The sequence below is a fragment of the Acanthochromis polyacanthus genome, chromosome 14, assembly GCF_021347895.1.
Source record: "Acanthochromis polyacanthus isolate Apoly-LR-REF ecotype Palm Island chromosome 14, KAUST_Apoly_ChrSc, whole genome shotgun sequence".
Classification (NCBI taxonomy): domain Eukaryota; kingdom Metazoa; phylum Chordata; class Actinopteri; family Pomacentridae; genus Acanthochromis; species Acanthochromis polyacanthus.
In genome coordinates, this window is record NC_067126.1 from 1596416 (window position 1) to 1615959 (window position 19544).

The window sequence follows — 19544 nt, forward strand, 5'->3', positions numbered from 1 at the left end:
AAAATTTTGTACCTGCTGCGTGGAAACCTCAAGCCCCTAATGCACTAAAGACGTTTCTATTCATGTTTCACAGATGTTCCTTCAGGTCGATGCTAGAGATATCTGCAGTTTTTATTGTTACCAGTTCAAAGTTAATTACAGAGACGTCTAACTGTGGCTCGAGTGGTTGAAATGTCATCATAGATAGTTGGAATAAAAGTTCTGATTAGTCGCAGTGACACAGGAAAATGTGCAGTTTATAGCGAACATCAGTAAAAAAGAAAAATGAAGGCATAAGTACCAGTGACGTTGCAGATTCATCAGAATGTTGAAGATAAATGTGATCTCAAATAAACACAACAAGAAATGAAAAAAACTTGAACATCAGTGAAAAGAAGATGTAAACATCACAATTAAAGTCCACTGATCCACTTAATGTTCATCAAACCTTCCAGATATCACATGGAAAAAGAAGGCAAGACGTGCAGACTGGTCATCAAGGTGTGTCGACCTGATGATGAATGTGAATACGCCTGTGGTGTGGACGAGAGGAGGACCAGAGCCCGGCTCTTTGTTGAAGGTAAACACTTTGTTCCTCCTTCTGCAGAAGCCAGAAGGTAAAACGTTCTTTTTGGAACCTTCATGTGTTTTTCCGTCCTGCAGAGACTCCGGTGGAGATCGTCAGACCTCCTCAGGACATGTTTGAACCTCCGGGTTCGGACATCGTGTTCGAGGTGGAGCTCAACAAGGACCGAGTGGAGGTGAAGTGGATGAGGAACAACATGATCATCGTCCAGGGAGACAAATACCAGATGATCAGCGAAGGGAAAGTCCACAGACTGCAGGTCTGTGAGATCCGACCCAGAGACCAGGGAGAGTACAGGATCGTGGCCAAAGACAAAGATGCCCGAGCCAAGCTGGAGCTGGCAGGTGAGTCCGCCTTTTAGACCGAGTCCAGAACCTGATGGACATTTTAGGAATCGTCACAAATCACTCATTTCATTAAGTTGACCAAACAGCCAGAGCAACTTAGAGACGCATTCAGACTTTACTTCTCAGTTGGATGGATGGATGGATGGATGGATGGATGGATAGATGGATAGATGGATAGATGGATAGATAGATGGATAGATGATAAATAAATTAAACCTTTATTAATCCCTCAATGGGGAAATTTACAGTGTACAGCAGCAAATAGAACATTTTGAATAAAAAAAGAGTGCAGCACTTCAGGCTTTAGACGGCCCCATCAAATGAATTCTTCCTGAACTCTTTCATCTCTGCTGCAGCTCTTCCAAAGATCAAAACCACCGACCAGAATCTGGTGACAGACGCCGGCAAACCCTTCGTCATGACTGTGCCCTACGATGCTTACCCTCGTGCCGAAGCCGAGTGGTTCTTTGAGGGCACCAGTCTGCCCGTCCAGAACATCGACACCTCCGCCGACAAGACCGAGTACCGCCTGAAGAGCCCCAGCAAGGAGGACCAGGGCCGCTACAAGGTGGTCATCAAGAACAAGCACGGCGAGGGAGAGGCGTTCATCCACCTGGACGTGATCGGTGAGTCCGGAGGTTAAATCGATGTCAGCAGATTAGATACCTGCTGGTGTCTGTGTCTGATCTGTGTCTGTCGATGGTTTTTAGACGTCCCTGGGCCCATCAAGAACCTGAGAGTGGTTGATACTGCCGACGGTGAGGTCAGTTTGGCCTGGGAGGAGCCAGAGAGTGACGGCGGCAGCAAGATCGTTGCCTATGTTGTAGAGAGGCGTGACGTGAAGCGTAAAACATGGACTCTGGCGACAGATCGAGCTGATACTCCAGAATACTGTGTTAGTGGTCTCCAGAAGGACTCCATGTACCTGTTCAGAGTGTGCGCCCGAAACAGAGTGGGCAGCGGACCCACTGTCAGCACTGAGGACCCCGTTCAGGCCAAGAACAAGTTTGGTAAGAAATGTCCTCTGGTTCTGTAAAAATATTGTCTTTGACATTTTGTTTGATGCGTTCTGGTAAATTTCTTTCTTTTTTGCATGAATTTATGGTAGAAATGTGGATATTTATGTAAAAGAACACTAAACTGAGAATACAATGTAATCAATGTGGATCTGATTACATTTTTCACAAGATTCACTTGATGTTTGAGCTCACAAATCATATTATTCTGAGTAAACAAGGACTCAGTGCCTCATTTCTGGCCTTGTGTCTGATAAATGTTTATACAGGGGACCAACTCCATGTCTTAATCCTTTATGTGTTTGCTCTTTATCAGATGTACCCGACGCTCCAGAAAACGTTGCCGTCGCCACCGTGAACAGGTTCGGAGCCACTGTCACCTGGGAGCCTCCCAAGTTTGATGGCGGCTCTGAGATCACCGCCTACGTGATCGAGCTCCGTGACAGGACGTCTGTGAAGTGGGAGGCGGCCATGGTCTGCGGCGCCAGCGACCGTTCAGCCTCATTGAATGACGTGGTCGAGAACAAAGAGTACATCTTCAGAGTCCGGGCTGAGAACAAGGCCGGCATCGGCAGACCCAGCGCCGCCACCAACCCGGTCAAGATCATGGATCCCATCGGTGAGTAAAAACCAGCCGCTGCTAGTTTTCTGCCTCGTGTGAAACGGGGCCTCATGTCATTCATGTGTTTGGACTGCAGAGAGGCCGAGTCCACCGCTGAACTTAAACTTCAGCGATCAGATCAAGACGGCCGTCACGTTGACCTGGGAGACGCCCACGAGCAACGGCGGCAGCATGATCACCGGCTACATCATTGAGAAATGCGACGACGGATCCGAAAAGTGGCTCCGCTGCAACGCCAGACTGTGTCCTGACCTGTCCTACCGGGTACGAAACTACAATCCATCTTCTTCTTTTTGTTTCTGTGTGTTAATTAGCTGCTTTTTTCCCATATTAAAGGTCTGAGTGTGAGTTTAATTTATTTAGTTTGACTTTGTTTATTTAGTGCCAATTTGAAGCTGTTTTTGCTTTTTTTTTTTTTTGAACATGTTGAGTAATTTTGGGTAAATTTACAGTAATTGTAGACATACTGTTGTTTTGGACATCCATCTGTCCGTCTATTTATCTGTACATGATTTATTCTGTGGACAGTTGCGAGTTTGCTAAACCTCAGTGCAGCTTCATTTTAGACAATTTTTGGTAAAAAGTTTGCAACCTTACAAACACCAACATCCACGAAAAAGGGACAATAAACCCACAAAAATACTGTGTAAAATAAGAAAAATGTGTTTTTGAACAGTGTAGAAGGTAAACATAATATAGTAGACCCTACATAAACATAGATAAACAATTATACTTTTATAGACATGTTTTTATGGGACAGAGTGAAAACAGCAGTGTCATTGCCCATCTTTATCCCCTCTGGATGGATTTTATCCCTCTGATGTCTCTGATCTTTAAGCAGGTCTGATTCCTTTGAGTTGACTGTTGTTTGTTCTGTTGTGGTCTTCAGGTGTCTGGACTGAAACCTGGCCAGAAGTATCTTTACAGAGTTTGTGCTGAGAACGCTGCCGGCGTCTCCGATCCAGCCGAACAGCTCGGACCGCTGCTCGCGGACGACCCTCATGGTACGAAACAAACAGCAGAAACAACAGAAGAACTGAAACCCTAGTTACAGTCTGCTGTTACTTGAATCAGTAAAATTTTATCTTAAAATTTATTGCAAATGTAGTGATGATGCTTTTAGAAATAAAACATCTGTGCTTGAACACTGAACTTTATTGAAATATAAAGTATAAATATTGCTAGCAAAGAAAAAGCTAAACTCAGTATAAATTTTCCTCATTCCTCAGGAGAACCTGGTCCTGTTTTGCTGTCAGTAAAATGACGGTGTTTGTTTCTGGAAACTTTGGAAAGAAGTGTAAAACCAACATTAATCAAACTGTAAAATCAGCAGATATTTTTTGTTTGTCAGGATTTAAGACTTTCAATTTGAGTCCTCTTAAACACAAAAACGGTCCGTAAAATGGCAGCTTCTGAACTAAAACGTCTCTCTGCAGTCGGACCAACACTGGACCTGAGCGGCTTCAGGAACGGCCTGGAGGTGATCGTTCCCCAGCCGCTCACCATCAGAGTCCCCATCACCGGATACCCAACTCCTGTTGCCAAATGGACGTTTGGGGAGAAGGAGCTGACCACCGAGGACGAACGCGTCTCCATGATGACCAAGTCCACCTTTACGGAGCTGACAGTGACGCCAAGCGTCCGTCCAGACAAAGGCATCTACTCTCTGCAGCTGGAGAACGACGTCACGTCCGTGTCCGGAGAGATCGAAGTCAACGTCATCGGTAGCACCGATTTATCAGACACTTATAGAATACATTTCATAACTGTAATCAGTTTATTGGAAAGTTGCTTTACTTTTGGACAGAGATGTTTGTCATCCAAAAACTAATTTTGAAACTCTGTAAAGAAGTGGTTAAGAAAATGGATGAATGCCTCTGGTGATTTTATTTTCCCAGCATGCCCCAGCGCTCCTAAAGACTTCAAGGTGGCCGAAGTGACCCGACAACACGTCCACCTGATGTGGGAGGCTCCGGAGCACGATGGAGGAAGTCCAGTCACACACTATCAGATCGAGAAGAGAGAAGTGTCCCGCAAGACCTGGGCAAAGGTACACCTGACCGACGTGATTAAATATTAACAGAGATGTTTGAATTCAGACTACTCAGTACAAATTGACGTAGAAGAGTCTTGGATATGCATAAATCTTGAGCAAGATGCAAGTACGTTTGAATTTGATATGGGTAGCAGAGATTGTGTTTGGAAGAACTTGGAAATTCCTCTTGACAAATAACTTGTGAAACAAGATCAAATCAGTGTTGGGCTTCTTTGGCCATAGATGCTGTAGACAGTGATGTTACTAAGGTGTGTCTGTGGATGTAACCTACAGATACAATATGTGTGCTCGGGCACCTGTACACAGACAAAAACAGACAAAACGGCACATGAAATAGTAGCTTCAAATTCCATCTGAATCCACAAAAACTCCAAAGGGGGACATATGTGCAAATAAGCCTTTCTGTTCATTCACCAACTTTGCTGCTATTTTACAGGTGGCCACAGGCGTCCTGGACTTGGAGCACACGGTGACCGACGTGATTGAAGGAAAAGAATATCTGTTCAGCGTCACCGCCTGCAACAAGTGTGGACCTGGAGAGCCGGCGTACATCGACGAACCTGTCAATGTCTCCTCTCCTGCCAGTGAGTCTGACAATAACATCCTCTGAGTGGAGACCCTTTATCACATCAGGCCTAAAGATGTCAAATAGTTCCCTCCACATATAAACACTTTTCAAACATACAAAATCCCATTTGTGTGGTTTCTCCTGCAGCGGTACCTGATCCTCCCGAGAACCTGAAGTGGCGTGATAAGTGTGGAAAGAGCATCTTCCTGTCCTGGGAGCCTCCTAAGTACGATGGCGGTGCCCACATTAAAGGTTATGTGGTGGACAAATGTCAGCGTGGCACAGACAAGTGGGAACCCTGTGGTGACCCCGTCCCTGAGCTGAAGTAAGACTTTAATGATTCCTGCAGACTTTGACTCTTCCAGACAGTTCCATGGACTGATATGTCTTTGTTTTGAGACAGATGGATGTAATATATGCTTTGTGCTGCAGGTTCCAGGTGACCGGCCTAATCGAGGGCCAGTGGTACGCCTACAGAGTCAGAGCTTTCAACAAGCTGGGAGACAGTAGACCCTGCAGGGCCACCGACGAGATCCAGGCAGTGGACGCTAAAGGTAGGAAGATCTGTGGTGCTCTGTGGACAGGAGCTAAATGAGAAAGGGATCATATAATGTTGTGTTGGTCGGATCAGTGAGCAGACTCTTGATGAAAGCGTTGCAGTCAGCATTCAATCATTCTCTTTTCAAACATTTTATTAAGTTTACGACACATTTTACGTTTAGATTAATTGGATGGAAATATAAGTGCTAGTAGGAAGGAAATCGAAGCTAATTAAAGGTTAGCTTAATTCAGAGAGTGAGAACTTTCTTTAACTAATCCAACAGAACCTCCAGAGATCCAGCTGGACGTGAAGCTGCTGGCTGGTCTGACAGCCCGAGCTGGTACCAAGATTGAGCTTCCTGCAGACGTCAAAGGAAAGCCCGACCCCCGAGTGAAGTGGACCAAAGCTGACCTGGTCCTGCGGGCCGACGACCGCATCACCATCGACACCCAGCCGGGACACTCCAAGCTCTCCATCGGCAACACCACCAGAGGAGACACTGCCACATACATCATCGAGGCGGTCAACACCTGTGGACGTGCCACCGCCACCATTGACGTCAACATCCTCGGTACGGACATACTTTACCTGGCAGTGAATAAATCAACACAAGACTCAGTGAACTTCTTTCTAGAACTTGGTTTCTCAGTTTTATACTAGTCCACAATAGAATTACTGGATTTACACCAATCAAATGTGGCTTCAAGTTTGTGGTTTGTCAGAAAATACTACTAAATTAGCCCCTAACTCTGTTAAAAATAAGCCCTTGCTTTGTGTTGTTGAATGTAAATGGAAACATTTTCGCTTTATGTCCCCTGTCCTTCAGATAAACCCGGCCCTCCAGCCGCCTTCGACATCTCTGAGATCACCAACGAGTCCTGCTTCCTGGCCTGGAACCCTCCCAGAGACGATGGCGGCTCAGTCATCACCAACTACATCGTTGAGAGTCGTCAGATGGACAAAGAGGAGTGGGTGAAGCTGTCGGCTACAGTGAAACACACCACCTTCAAGGCCTGCAAGCTCATAGCTCTGAAGGAGTACGTCTTTAGGATCAGCGCTGAGAACCAGTACGGCATCGGTGAACCTGCAGAACATGCTCCGATCGTTGCAAAGTACTCCTTTGGTGAGTTTTTTTACTACATTACCTAAAATGGACACAGTCAGTTGAAACATGAACAACCAGTGAAGCTGTTGTCTTCCTGTTTCAGATCCTCCTGGTCCTCCAACCAGAGTGACTCCCTCTGATGTTGCTAAGGATGCCGTGACTCTGACCTGGTTTGAGCCAGATGAAGATGGCGGTAGTCCCATTACCGGATACTGGATTGAGAAGTTCGATCCAGAAAGCGACAAGTGGATCAGATGCAACAAACTGCCCATCAAGGACACAACCTTCAGGTGAATAAGTACAGTACATCATGTTCCAGGAGAGTTAAGGAAAGACAGAGATATTAAGGATTAAATGCTGTGAATAATTTAACTGATGAAAAATATATTAACCTGTAAGGCAGAGGACAAAGCACCTGATAGATCAGCTGTAGTTCCTGGTTGTTCCACCAGGTGGAGGCTCTTCCTGTTTTATACTGTAGAGCAGGGCTATTCAACTAAATTATTCAGGGGGCCGCATTATGAAAAACCCAAGGGGCCGGGGGCCAGACCGCCACAGTGTCTTCCCTGTGCTATGAATATGTGTACACTTGACACAACACGCAACAACCACATTTTCACATTTCAAGTTTCATTTAACTAGTAACTGTAAAAGTAGTACTTTTACAAAAAAAGTGCTTGAATTTTATGGCATCTCAAATTTCAACATTTCAAAATAAAAATAAATACCAAGTCCATGATGTGCATCTGCTCATCATGGACTCTAACATGAACAACAAAAACATGAACAACAAACAACAAAAAATAAATCAAATAGTGCAGCTTATGAAAAAGTGCTTCATATTTGTGCAACAGCAACATATCACAGCAGCTCAAGGCACACTTATTGTGCTCTCTTTAACTCTCAAAAAGGGGGCAGGCCTAGACTCCACACATAGGCAACTAATGAGACAGACTGCACTTCTTTGACTGGGCAATGGCAGAGAAAGAGGGTTCAAAGGGTGTGAGGGCTACCCGTAAACAGTGACGCAAATGTTCATTTGTCATGGAGGCACGGTTGCTTGTTTAATGGCATTCATGTGAGAGAAGCTGGACTCACAGGTGTATGTTGAGCCAAACATTGTTAGCATAGATATTGCCAGCTTTCTTATGTTTGGAATTTGTTGACATGAATACACTTTGTCCAAAATTTTGAGATGGATTCATTCTCAAGTGCCTGCTTCAGAACGGAGGATGCTTGGATGTCAATTATTTCCAGTTGCAGAGGACCCTCATCAATTTCAAGTGATGCAAGGAACTCTTGTCCTTTTCTGGAAATAGCAGCTACATTAGCAAATGGGTTGCTCACAAAATGCATCAATTCTCTGGGCATGTCAAAGTCATCAAGTCGTTGTGCAAAGCTTTCCCTCAATTTATCAATGAAATCTGTCATTAATTGAGTGACTTTTGGTTTGACTTCACTTGTTGATGACTTGATAAAGTTGCAAAGTGTGGGAAAATGGAGCATTCTGTCAGTGAGATCAGATGAGAAACGAACTAGTTTCGTTTGAAATGCAGTGAGACTTTCAACAATAACAACCGTTTTTTTTCTACCCTGCAGTAACAGATTAAGTTAATTCAGATGATGAAACACATCGCTTAAAAAGTACATATTGGACACAAATCCATCATCCAACATTAGCGACAGAAACGTGTTAGCTTTCATCTGCTTGGACTGAGGTCACATACTCTGTTGAGTGCATTGCCCTTGCTTAGCCACCGAACGTCATTATGCAACAGTAAATCACTATGATCAGCTGACATATCCTCAAGTAGTTGACGAAACAGTCTGTGTTGAAGACTGGAGGTGGATCTGATAAAGTTAATCATAGCCATAACTGAGTCCATTGTATTTTTCAACTCACCACTGAGTCGGGCGCACAGAGCGCTCTGGTGGATCAAACAGTGGAGTGATTTCATCTTCGGTGCGATAGCGCGCAATCGTGCAGCCAGGCCTTTGATTGAGCACCGTCTGTTACTAGCATGTTAACCTGCTCCAAATTAAGCTTGTTGTCTTTGAAAAAAGCAACAATCTTATTGAAGACGACTTCACCTGTTGTCTCTCCTTCCAGTGGTATTAGTCCCAGAATGTCCTCTATGAAAACGTCCCCATCAAAAAAACGCACAAATAAACACAGCTGAGACATGTCAGACTTATCTGTGGACTTGTCCACAGCCAGTGAAATAACAGCGGCTTTCCTCAGTTCACCCAAAAGAGTTTCAAAGACGTCTGTGGCTAAAACATCTATTCTTCTTGCTGTTGTTGTATCTGACATGGGTATTGACTTGATAGAAGGCATCACTTGCTCTTTCACTTTATCGTCTGTCACCACCTGGATGAATGAATGGATGACCAAACGCATGAATGCATGAATTAATGAATGCCATTTTATTACCAGCATGGATGTACTGCACAATTCAATCATAGTGGAGGCAAATGGGAAACGAAATATATACAAACCTCCTCAAGAGCAGCAAGCATGCATTCTTTTATCATCTCTGCATCTGTGAACGTTTTTTTCTTCTTGCCAAGGATCCATGCAACATGGAGAGAAGCTGTAGTTGCTCTCTCCTGGACTGTCCAAGCCCGAGTGAAGTTACTGCGTGTTTTATTATAGTTTTCAGTGAGCTTTTTAATCTTTTCCTTGTGCAAATCTGAACCCGGGGAATAGTTAGCATCGAACTTGTCTTGGGTTGTGATGAAGTGCCTCCGAAGGTTGTATTCTTTTGCGACAGCATTTACTTGGTTACAGAGCAAACACATCGGTCTGCCCTCAGGAGTTTCAATGTAGGCATATTTGCCTGTCCAATCAGCATTAAACTGGTGATTTTCCAAATCAACCTTCCTTTTTTTCGGTTTCGATAGCGACATGTTCACTCAGGCTTCTTCCTTTTTCTCCTTCTCCTCCTCCCGCTCCTCCCACTCTGCAATCCTTCTTTTTCTACTGTCGGTAGGTAGAGAGGCATAGCACTGCACTAGAGTGCCTGTATAACCAGAGTGGTGACAACTGGGGATTTGACGCCATTTTGTTTCCATTCACTCAATATGGGACGTGCAGCGCGAGGTGCACATTCACGAAAACTACCTATTTGTGGATTGCTTACTGATTTCAAGACATTTTTTGGACAAAATAATTTACTGGCTTGTTTTGTCTGGATGTCCAAGGTTGGATTATGGCCGTTTTTAGTGGAATATTTTCATCTGTGACTAGTTTTGAGCCTTCAAAGGTGAGTTGTGCTGTTTACATTATTTGCTGTTAGTTGGACAAATGTGTTTATATTACCCGCTGTGGTAATCACATCTGAAAGTGGTTTATACCGGCGGATTCATAAGAATCTAAGCTTTCCATGGGTGTATGGGTTTCTATCATCGAGTTTGCAGCTTCGGTCAATTTAGCAAAATACGTTTGAAGTTTGAAGTTTAACGGGTTACCCCGTTAAACTTCAGCGGCCCGTATTTCATGCATCTCCGTGCATGAAAATGGTCAAAGTCAAAATAACCACAACTGCCTAAAATCACATCAAACTTTTCTATCTGTCATTCACCCATACATCATAACATGAAAGTACATACATGGACTAACCTGGCACAAAAACCATGAAGTCGGTTTCCATCCCACTCTCCGGACTTTATTTTCCCACAGTTTCATTCTTTCACGATTACTGGGAAATCTAAACATGTGGAATCCCTTCTCTGACCGATTTGTGCACCCAAAGACACAACAGCCCGTCATTTTTCAGGTATTTATGAAGCGAAAAAAGACCTAGAATTACTCTCTGCGGTGTAAACAACGTTAACAGGAAAACCCGGCGTTCATGAATAGGAAACAAAATGGTGCCTATAGATCACGTGACCAAAATTTTTTGGACCCGTCATGTCGCCACTCTGGTTATACAGGCACTCTACACTGCACAACGTCACAGCGCCCCCTACCTTCCCAGGTAGTGTGAAACATAAGGATGTGTCCATGTGGTGGACGTCTGTGTTTTTTTCTTTTTGGCAATCTTCCATGGGCCGGACCAACATGCTTGGCGGGCCTGATCTGGCCCCCAGGCCGCCAGTTGAATAGCCCTGCTGTAGAGACCAGAGGAGTTTAAAGCAGAGAGCATTGTGTTAGTTTGCACCATGACAAAGACTCATGAGGAGGTTAATGACCTCTAACCAGAACTTAATGCTTAAGACATGCCATAAACTATTACGATGATGCTTTTATAATCCAGAGCCACGTGCAATCATGCCTCATCAACAGCTCCTGTAAATGTCACTCACCAAACATGTCCATATCAGCAAGTGGAATATTGATTGATGTCCTCAATCTGTGTTATTGATGATGATGCTGACTTTAGGAAATCATTGCATCCCTAATGAAAACTGATTGGAGTGGAAGGTATTTATCAGGTATGTCTGTGTGTCTGCAGGGTAAAGGGACTCCCCACCAAGAAGAAGTACCTCTTCCGTGTTTTGGCTGAAAATCTGGCTGGACCTGGAAAACCGAGTGCAGAGACTGACCCTGTCCTCATCAAAGATCCCATCGGTACGCTGCATCACTCGATACTCTCAGTCTACTCAGGTTCACTTTATAGTAAGTCTAGTAAGCTTAACTAACAAACTCTTGTCCAGATCCTCCATGGGCTCCTGGTAAACCCGTCATCAGGGACATCGGCAAAACCACAGCCCTGCTGGCATGGACCCGACCAGAGCATGATGGTGGTGCCAAGATTGAAGGCTACATCATTGAGTTCCAGAAGACCGGAAGCGAGGAATGGATCCGCATCGCAGAAGATGTTCCTCAGACCGAACACCAGCTGCAAGGTCTGATGGAGAAGCAGGAGTACTCGTTCAGGGTCAAGGCTGTGAATAAGGCAGGCGAGAGCGAAGCCAGCGAGCCCAGTGACCCCGTCGTCTGCAAGGAGAGGCTCTGTAAGTTCAGCTCAGGGTGGTTGTGCAGCAATATAGAAACACACACACACACACACATACTGTGTATATATATATATATATATATATATACAATAAAGAGAAGTTCCATCTAACAGTCCGTGTTTTCTGCTCGACAGACGTTCCATCGGCCCCTCAGTGGCTGGAGGTGAGCAACATCACAAAGATCAATGCCGATCTTAAGTGGCAGGCTCCCAGCAGCGATGGAGGCTCCCCCATCACCAACTACGTAGTGGAGAAGAGAGATGTGAGGCGAAAGGCCTGGCAGACTGTCGACACCACTGTCAAGGAGCTGAAGTACACGGTGACTCCTCTAAATGAAGGATCCCTGTACGTGTTCCGGGTCGCCGCTGAGAACGCCGTTGGAATGGGTGAATTCTGTGAGCTGGAGGACGCGGTGCTCGCCAAGGACACATTCAGTAAGTATTCAAGATGTAGTTTGTGTTGACTGTTCACGGACTAAAAACTTGAGCCAGCAGTTCAAACAGATCTGTCTCACTGTGTTCAGAAAACACTTTTTTAGGCCTTCAGGACAACAAACAAATTGTTGATGAACTGAAATCATACCAAATCTTCAACCAGGCAGTTGGTCGTTTGGAATAAAAATCATCAGTTTTTCAGTAGATTAATTAAATGTTCCAGAGAACTAATGGATCAGTTCTGATAAGCCATTAGTGAAGGTAACACTTCAGATTGAACACATTGACCAACCAATCCACCAGAACACCTGCAGAATACAGACCTACTGATTAGATCAGATATTTTTTGTTTAACAATGTTACCGTTCCCCATGTGATGATGCCAAATGATTTAGACCTTTCTTCTACTGCAACCATCTACAACCCCAATATCTGAAGTTCCATCAAATTTTGGCTCTCCAGATTCAGATTTCCAGTACCTTTATTCTAGTTCCACTGGAGCTGGGGAACTTCGTCTTCACCTAAGACCAAAAACCATCAGGATAGCAATTGTTCTGCTGAGAAATACACTGTAGCCTGCAGAGGTCACCAGCCTTCTCCAACAAACGTGATTTTTCAAGTCTTTACGAAAGAAAATGAAAAAATTTCAAACTCCATGGAGCTCAACAGATTGATCATAGTTTTCTTTGGTTTTGCTCGAGGGTGCTGGCATTATATTGTTATTTATTCTTAAGTCGGCCCGGAAAGAAAAAAGCTACAGACAAACCGAATCATCTGATGTGGAAGCTAAAGTTTGTTTGATTTTCTGCAGCAACTCCTGGACCTCCTTACGCCCTAACGGTGGTCGAGGTCACCAAGAGACACGTGGAGCTGAAATGGGAACCTCCCAAGAGCCATGGTGGAAGACCCATAACTAAGTAAGACAAACTGCTGTGAAAACATGAGACAATGTACATCATATCTCAGAGAGGATATCGACAGACACCTGAATGGACACCAGCTTTGTTACTGTTCAGAACTGAGTATTCGTTTAGTGAAATAGCGTAAAAAACATAAACAATGTTTTTTACTGAAACTGTTGAAGAAGACAAACCTCTTTTGCTTTGCAGGTACGTGATTGAGAAGAAAGAAAAGATGGGAACTCGCTGGCTAAAGTGCTGCAAGACTCCAGACAGACAGACTCAGTTCAAGGTGACAGACGTGGACGAGGGGTCAGAGGTGCAGTTCCAGGTCAGAGCCGAGAACGAGGCCGGAGTCGGAGATCCAAGCGAACCCACCGTGATCCTCACTGTTGAGGATCCAACCAGTAAGATGCTGTTGAATTTTCACTGCTGACATAGATGTAGAACCTGTTTCTTCTGTTGAGTGGTGCTATTAAAACATCTCTCTCCAGGTGCTCCATCTCCTCCTCTGGAAGTGGTCATCCCCGACGCCAGCAGGGAGCACATCAATGTCACCTGGAAGCCTCCGGCCAAGGATGGTGGCTGCCCAATCACCGGCTACCACGTGGAGGTGGCAGAAGCCCGTCCAGAGCTGAAGTGGCTCAGGGTCAACAACAGGCCCATCAAGGAGCTTCAGTTCAGGATTGATGATGGAATCAAACCAGAAAAGAAGTATGTCATCAGGGTGCGTGCCATCAACTCTGTCGGTGTCAGCGATCCCTCCGAGATCTCCGACAAGGTTGCCACCAAGGATCCCGACTGTAAGCACATACAAGGTTTCAATTTTGGAATAATCAAAACACTAATAATTGACCTTAAATAATAAACCTGCGTTTTGGCCCCAAGGCGCTCCAACCATGGATCTGGAAGCTCAGGACGTGATAGTGGTCGAGGGCGAGAAGCTGCACCTAATCATCCCTTATAGAGCAATCCCGACACCAAAGATGGCTTGGCAAAAGGACACTGTGGAGTGTAAGGCCAGCGACCGGCTCTCCATGACCGTGGAGATGAACAGTGCTCATTTGGAGCTGTTGAAGTGCACACGTGCCGATGCCGGTGCCTACGCCATCACTCTGGAGAACAGTCTGGGAACCGCCACCGGCACCATCAATGTCAAAGTCATCGGTAAGATGATTCAGCGATTGATGCTTGATGATGCGCTTGCATGTCATTCAGGTTGTGTAGCCCACTAGTGATTTCTGTTTGTAAATTAAGTTTAGGCTCACCCCAACACTTCCCAGTTAGATTTTTAATCAGAAACAGACTAGCACCTGCCATCTTATGACATATCCACTTCTTTCCTGAACTTTTTAGGACTTCCTGGTCAGTGTAAGGACATCACCTCCAGTGACGTCACTAAGAACTCCTGCAAGATCAGTTGGGAAGCCCCAGAGGATGACGGTGGCACTCCCATCGTCAGCTACACCTTGGAGCGTCGCGAGGCGTCCAAGAAGACCTACATGCCTGTTATGTCAGCAGAGAATGTCCTGACCTGCACCGTCAAAGACCTTTATGTCAACTGCGAGTACTACTTCAGGGTGAAGGCTATCAACAAAGTGGGAGCAGGAGAATACCTGGAGCTGCGCAACCCGGTCATCACAGAGGAGATCAAACGTAAGTTCTGTTGTCAGCTCCATGTGAGCAGGTTAACATGCTAGCATTAGCATTAACAGTTCAGTTCCTAGGCTCTAGTTCTAAGATTTCTCACTTAATTTTAATCAATACAAAGGTGACCATTTTTTCAGTTGTGCATCAGCTTGCTGGAGCATTTTCAGGTCAGGTAGTATGAGGTCTACAGAAGTAAAGTAATTGTTCCTTCTAATTCTGTTGATAAATACCTACGATTATGTTAAACATTAACTGTTCATTTTGATTGTACAGAGAAACCAGACCCGCCCATCCAGGTGGAGGCTTGTGACCCAACATCCAAGTCCATCACAGTCACCTGGAAGGCCCCAGACTACGACGGTGGCTGTCCCATTCAAGGCTACATCGTGGAAAAGATCGAGAAGGAAGGCGACCGCTTCGAGAAGGTCACCCCGAGCCTGGTGCCTGGTTTCAGCTATGTGGTGACTGGCCTGAAGGAGGACATGGAGTACCAGTTCAGAGTCCGAGCTGAGAATGCTGCCGGAGTCAGTGAGCCTTCACGCAGCAGTCAGCCCATGAAGGCTGCAGACCCTGTCGGTACGTGAAGCTGCAGATACTGTAAAATCAGTTATAGACCCAAGAAAATGTAGCTAAAATTTAAGTTTCAAACTGTTTTCACATTTTCAGAAAAACCAAAGGTCACACTGCATCCTCGTGTGCAGTCCGGTTTGTGCATCAAGAAAGGTGAGGAGATCTGCATCGACGCCTTCATCTCCGGCTCACCGTACCCTAAAATCACCTGGCTGAGGAATGACGAGGATGTCACCAAAGAGCCAACCAAGAAGCTCGTTCCTGTTGTCAAGAAGAAGACCAAGGCCAAGGTTTGTGTTCTCACAGTGATGCTGAACCTCCTGAATGTCTTCATGTCGTATTTTTAAAATGTCTTTCTAATTCTCATGTGTAGGTTCCAGAACCAGAGGAAGAGTTTGTAACTCCTCTACGTGAGCGTATGGGTATGGACCAGACCAAGAAGGGCCAGTCTGCACTGATGGTCCGCGATGCCGTCAGAGTCGACCACGGCAACTTTACCATCAAGGCGGAGAACACTCACGGTGTTGCCACTGCCACCTGCTACGTCAACGTCATGGGTAAGAAAACCTTAATAACTTTGTATCCTGACACTTGAACCTTCAGGTCTTAGAAAACAATATTTTAATCCTGTAGTCATCAAACCTGACTTCCTCATCTCACAGACAAACCTGGCCCTCCGATCAACTTCACCTTCGATGAGATCAGGAACACATCGGTCATCTGTAACTGGGAGCCTCCTGAGGACGATGGTGGCAGCGAGATCCTGAACTACATCCTGGAGAAGAAGGACAACAAGAACGATGAGATTGGTTGGATCACCATCACCGCCACCCTGAAGGGCACCAGCTTCCCCGTCACCAAGCTCATCGAGGGGAAGGAGTACATCTTCAGAGTCACAGCCGAGAACAAGTTTGGCTGCGGACTGCCATGCATCTCCGAGCCGCTCGTTGCCAAGAACCAATTCAGTACGTAAAAGAATGACGACAATAAAGAACATTAAAAGAGTTATCTGAATGACAGATGCATTAGATAGAAACCTAAGTAAATCTCTTATTTAATGGACTTTATTAACATTAACAACAACTTGTATTTCAGAATACTCCAATAAGGTTTGTGATATTTTTAATTTAATAATGTATGTTATTAATGTAATATTATATCATCTATAGCTGATTATGAACTTTTAACATTAAAAACATTATGAGGGATTTTTATCACTTCTTATTTTTGGCGCCACCTGTTGGTCATATTGTAAACAACACTGTATAACGTGAAAGAAATGTCTCTGTCTTACGTTCCACTAACGACACCCACCTTCTCCCCCTCAGATCCTCCCGACGCTCCCAACACCCCCAGAGTCCATGAGGTGACGGCGAGCACCGCCCACATCTCCTGGCACGAGCCGAAGGACAACGGCAGCCCGATCCTGGGCTACTGGATCGAGAGGAAGGAGGTGAACAGCAAACACTGGACCCGAGTCAACCGGGCCCTCCTCAACTCTCTGGAGGTGAAGGTCACCGGCCTGATGGAGGGACTCACCTACATCTTTAGAGTGTGTGCTGAGAACTTGGCCGGCCCCGGGCCCTTCAGCGAGCCCACCGACCGCATTGTCACCATGGACGCCATCCGTGAGTTTAAATCAGCTACAAAGTGAAGGAGGCATCAAACTGTTGTCTGTTTTGTATGAGCTGAACATTTTTGACCTGTCTATCCCGGTGGGAGGAAGTATTACTTCATTATTACTACTTAATTTTCCAGCCATGGCTGAACATAAACCTTTCATCATACAACGGTGCAAACAAACCTGCTACTGTTGAGTTAAGTCTGTTAATTCCCTCCCTCAGTGCCTCCTGGTCCTCCCACTCCATGGATCGTGGACACTGGAAAGGACTTTGTCATTGTGGCCTGGAAGCCCCCACTGTTCAACGGTGGAGGAGACATTCTGGGTTACCATCTTGAGAAGGTACAGGAGATTCTAAGTGATGCATCAGCAGCTTTTCAGAATGACCTAAACAAACGTCTTTTCAGCGTTTGAGGTGGGCCTGGGTAATGTTAAACTGTGATGATCCTGGTTCAGGTTTTGGTTGGAGAGAAGGACTGGACTCGCAGCACAGAGTTCAGGTGTAAGGAGCTGACATACACTGTGACCGGACTGACCGAGGGAGCAGACTATTACATCAGGGTCCTCGCCATCAATGATGCAGGTCCTGGAGCTCCTGGAGTTACTGAACCTGTCACCGTCAAAGAGCCTCAAGGTACCAGAGGGGATTAGAATGGGGAAAACAAGTCAGAACTCTATTTGACTCTCCCTGCAGCTGTTAGTTTACAGATTTGAATGTGAAGCAGCAGCTATAGTGAGTGATTAAACTTCCATGCCACTCCCTGTCTGTGTCCTTCAGAAACTCCTGCTGTGGACTTCGACAGCTCTGTGAAAAACGGCGTCTTGATCAAGGCCGGCGAGTCTCTGAGGCTTCCCGCCGTGGTGACCGGTCGACCCCAGCCGGAGGTTAAATGGGCCAAAGATGAAGCCGACATCGACAAAGAGAGGATGATTGTGGAGACGGAGGGCAAGAACAGCACACTGTTTATCAAAAAGGCAGTGAGGGCGGATCACGGAAAGTACCAGATCACTGGCACCAACAGCAGCGGCACCAAGACTGCAGAGACCAGAGTGGACATTATGGGTCAGTGAATGCAGCACAATATTAAACTAAAAACACACTCATGCAACCTCATCAATGGACAGGGACTTCTTTATTTACTATAACGTTTCACCTTTAGTTAGGGACAAATTTCAGTTCTTAGCTTAGTGAGGTAAGTGACAAAATCTATTTTATGGCTCAAATTTTTACTGGTCTGTGTGTCTGTAGATGTCCCTGGACCGGTTGTTGACCTGAAGACAGTCTTGGTGACCAAGAAGAACATCACCCTTACCTGGTCTGACCCTGTGGACAACGGTGGCAGCGACATTATCGGCTATGAGGTGCTGAGGAAGGACGCCAAGATGAAACTCTTCCGTCAGCCCATCGAGACGGCATCCTGCAAGTGTGACGTCCAAGGCCTGCTGGCTGGCGAGGAGTATGACTTCAGGGTCATCGCCAGGAACAAGTACGGTGATGGCGTTCCAGCTGACCTGGGCCCCATCTTAGCTGAGGATCCCAAAGGTAAACCTTCTTAAATATGGGCTGGTGCTCTTGCTCGCTGACATTTTCTAGAGCATGCTGAGTCTAGGGACCTAATACTGAGTGAAGCAACTGTTAAACTCTTCCACAATGTTCCAGGTACTCCGTCTGCTCCTGAGAAGCTGCATTACACTGACAGAAGCAAGAGCACCATCACTCTGGCCTGGCAGCCTCCTCGCACCGACGGCGGCAGCCCCATCAGAGGTTACTATGTGGAGAAGATGAGGTCTGATGGCAGTGAGTTTGAAGTGGCCAACCGCAAGATCTTCACTGAGTGCTGTGGAACTATTGAGAACCTTTCAGAGAACCAGGAATACCAATTTCGCGTCAAAGCAGTGAATGAGGTCGGGGATGGAGATCCATCCAAACCAATCACTGCAAAGATCCAGGACGATGAGAGTACGTTAGAAACTCAAAGCTGCCTTTACTTTTCAAAGGATGGTTTAATAGTGTTTTTTAGTAAAGTGAATTTCACCCCAAAATAAAAAAAAAACGATGTTTGTTCGCCACAGTTGCTCCAGTTATCACGATTCTGAAGTTCTTCAAGAGCAATGCCATCATTGTGAGGAAAGGTGCTGCCATTGACATCCCTGCGGAGGTGAGGGCTCTTCCTCTGCCGACGCTGCAGTGGATGAAGGACGACGTGGTGATCGAGAAGCCTGATGAGCAGAAGATGACGATGGAGACAGAGGAGGTAAGAGGGGCTTTGGACTCTCTTATATGCAAGATAAAGGCCCAAAATTCCAGCATATCGTTCATTGTTCCCTCTATATGACATCTATTCATCTGTCACGTGAAGATGCTTTCCCAGTAGCGTGTTTGATTGGCTGCCACCTTCCTACTCCATGAAGAGTCCGTCTCCCTTTACAAAGCTCTGCTCACAGGGTGGTTTGGATGCATACCACATGGGTGAAACGGTGGAGGCAAAACCTGAATATTTACACAATAAAATGTAAAAACAACTGGGATAGTTACTACCAAAGTATAATAACTTGGATATTTTTGTACCAAAGTACAAAACATGAAA

The 19544-nt window shown here is 45.5% G+C and overlaps 1 protein-coding gene across 1 annotated transcript in view; it reads left to right on the plus strand.

The window, feature by feature from the left end:
* The window catches only part of ttn.1 (titin, tandem duplicate 1), a 198695-nt gene that overhangs the window by 100342 nt on the left and 78809 nt on the right, over window positions 1–19544 (plus strand). Inside the window, exons 98-131 of the mRNA XM_051959381.1 lie at window positions 435–559; window positions 643–909; window positions 1269–1538; window positions 1623–1922; window positions 2245–2547; window positions 2627–2814; window positions 3440–3554; window positions 3987–4274; window positions 4449–4600; window positions 5043–5190; window positions 5322–5499; window positions 5607–5728; window positions 5999–6286; window positions 6542–6838; window positions 6924–7110; window positions 11278–11393; window positions 11480–11779; window positions 11917–12216; window positions 13028–13133; window positions 13326–13522; window positions 13610–13918; window positions 14004–14282; window positions 14472–14771; window positions 15039–15341; window positions 15432–15625; window positions 15709–15892; window positions 15998–16300; window positions 16664–16963; window positions 17180–17298; window positions 17413–17590; window positions 17735–18019; window positions 18206–18499; window positions 18617–18916; window positions 19030–19211. Of these exons, the coding sequence (XP_051815341.1) occupies window positions 435–559; window positions 643–909; window positions 1269–1538; window positions 1623–1922; window positions 2245–2547; window positions 2627–2814; window positions 3440–3554; window positions 3987–4274; window positions 4449–4600; window positions 5043–5190; window positions 5322–5499; window positions 5607–5728; window positions 5999–6286; window positions 6542–6838; window positions 6924–7110; window positions 11278–11393; window positions 11480–11779; window positions 11917–12216; window positions 13028–13133; window positions 13326–13522; window positions 13610–13918; window positions 14004–14282; window positions 14472–14771; window positions 15039–15341; window positions 15432–15625; window positions 15709–15892; window positions 15998–16300; window positions 16664–16963; window positions 17180–17298; window positions 17413–17590; window positions 17735–18019; window positions 18206–18499; window positions 18617–18916; window positions 19030–19211 (7777 nt within the window). The remainder of the gene's footprint in view (window positions 1–434; window positions 560–642; window positions 910–1268; window positions 1539–1622; window positions 1923–2244; window positions 2548–2626; window positions 2815–3439; window positions 3555–3986; window positions 4275–4448; window positions 4601–5042; window positions 5191–5321; window positions 5500–5606; window positions 5729–5998; window positions 6287–6541; window positions 6839–6923; window positions 7111–11277; window positions 11394–11479; window positions 11780–11916; window positions 12217–13027; window positions 13134–13325; window positions 13523–13609; window positions 13919–14003; window positions 14283–14471; window positions 14772–15038; window positions 15342–15431; window positions 15626–15708; window positions 15893–15997; window positions 16301–16663; window positions 16964–17179; window positions 17299–17412; window positions 17591–17734; window positions 18020–18205; window positions 18500–18616; window positions 18917–19029; window positions 19212–19544) is intronic.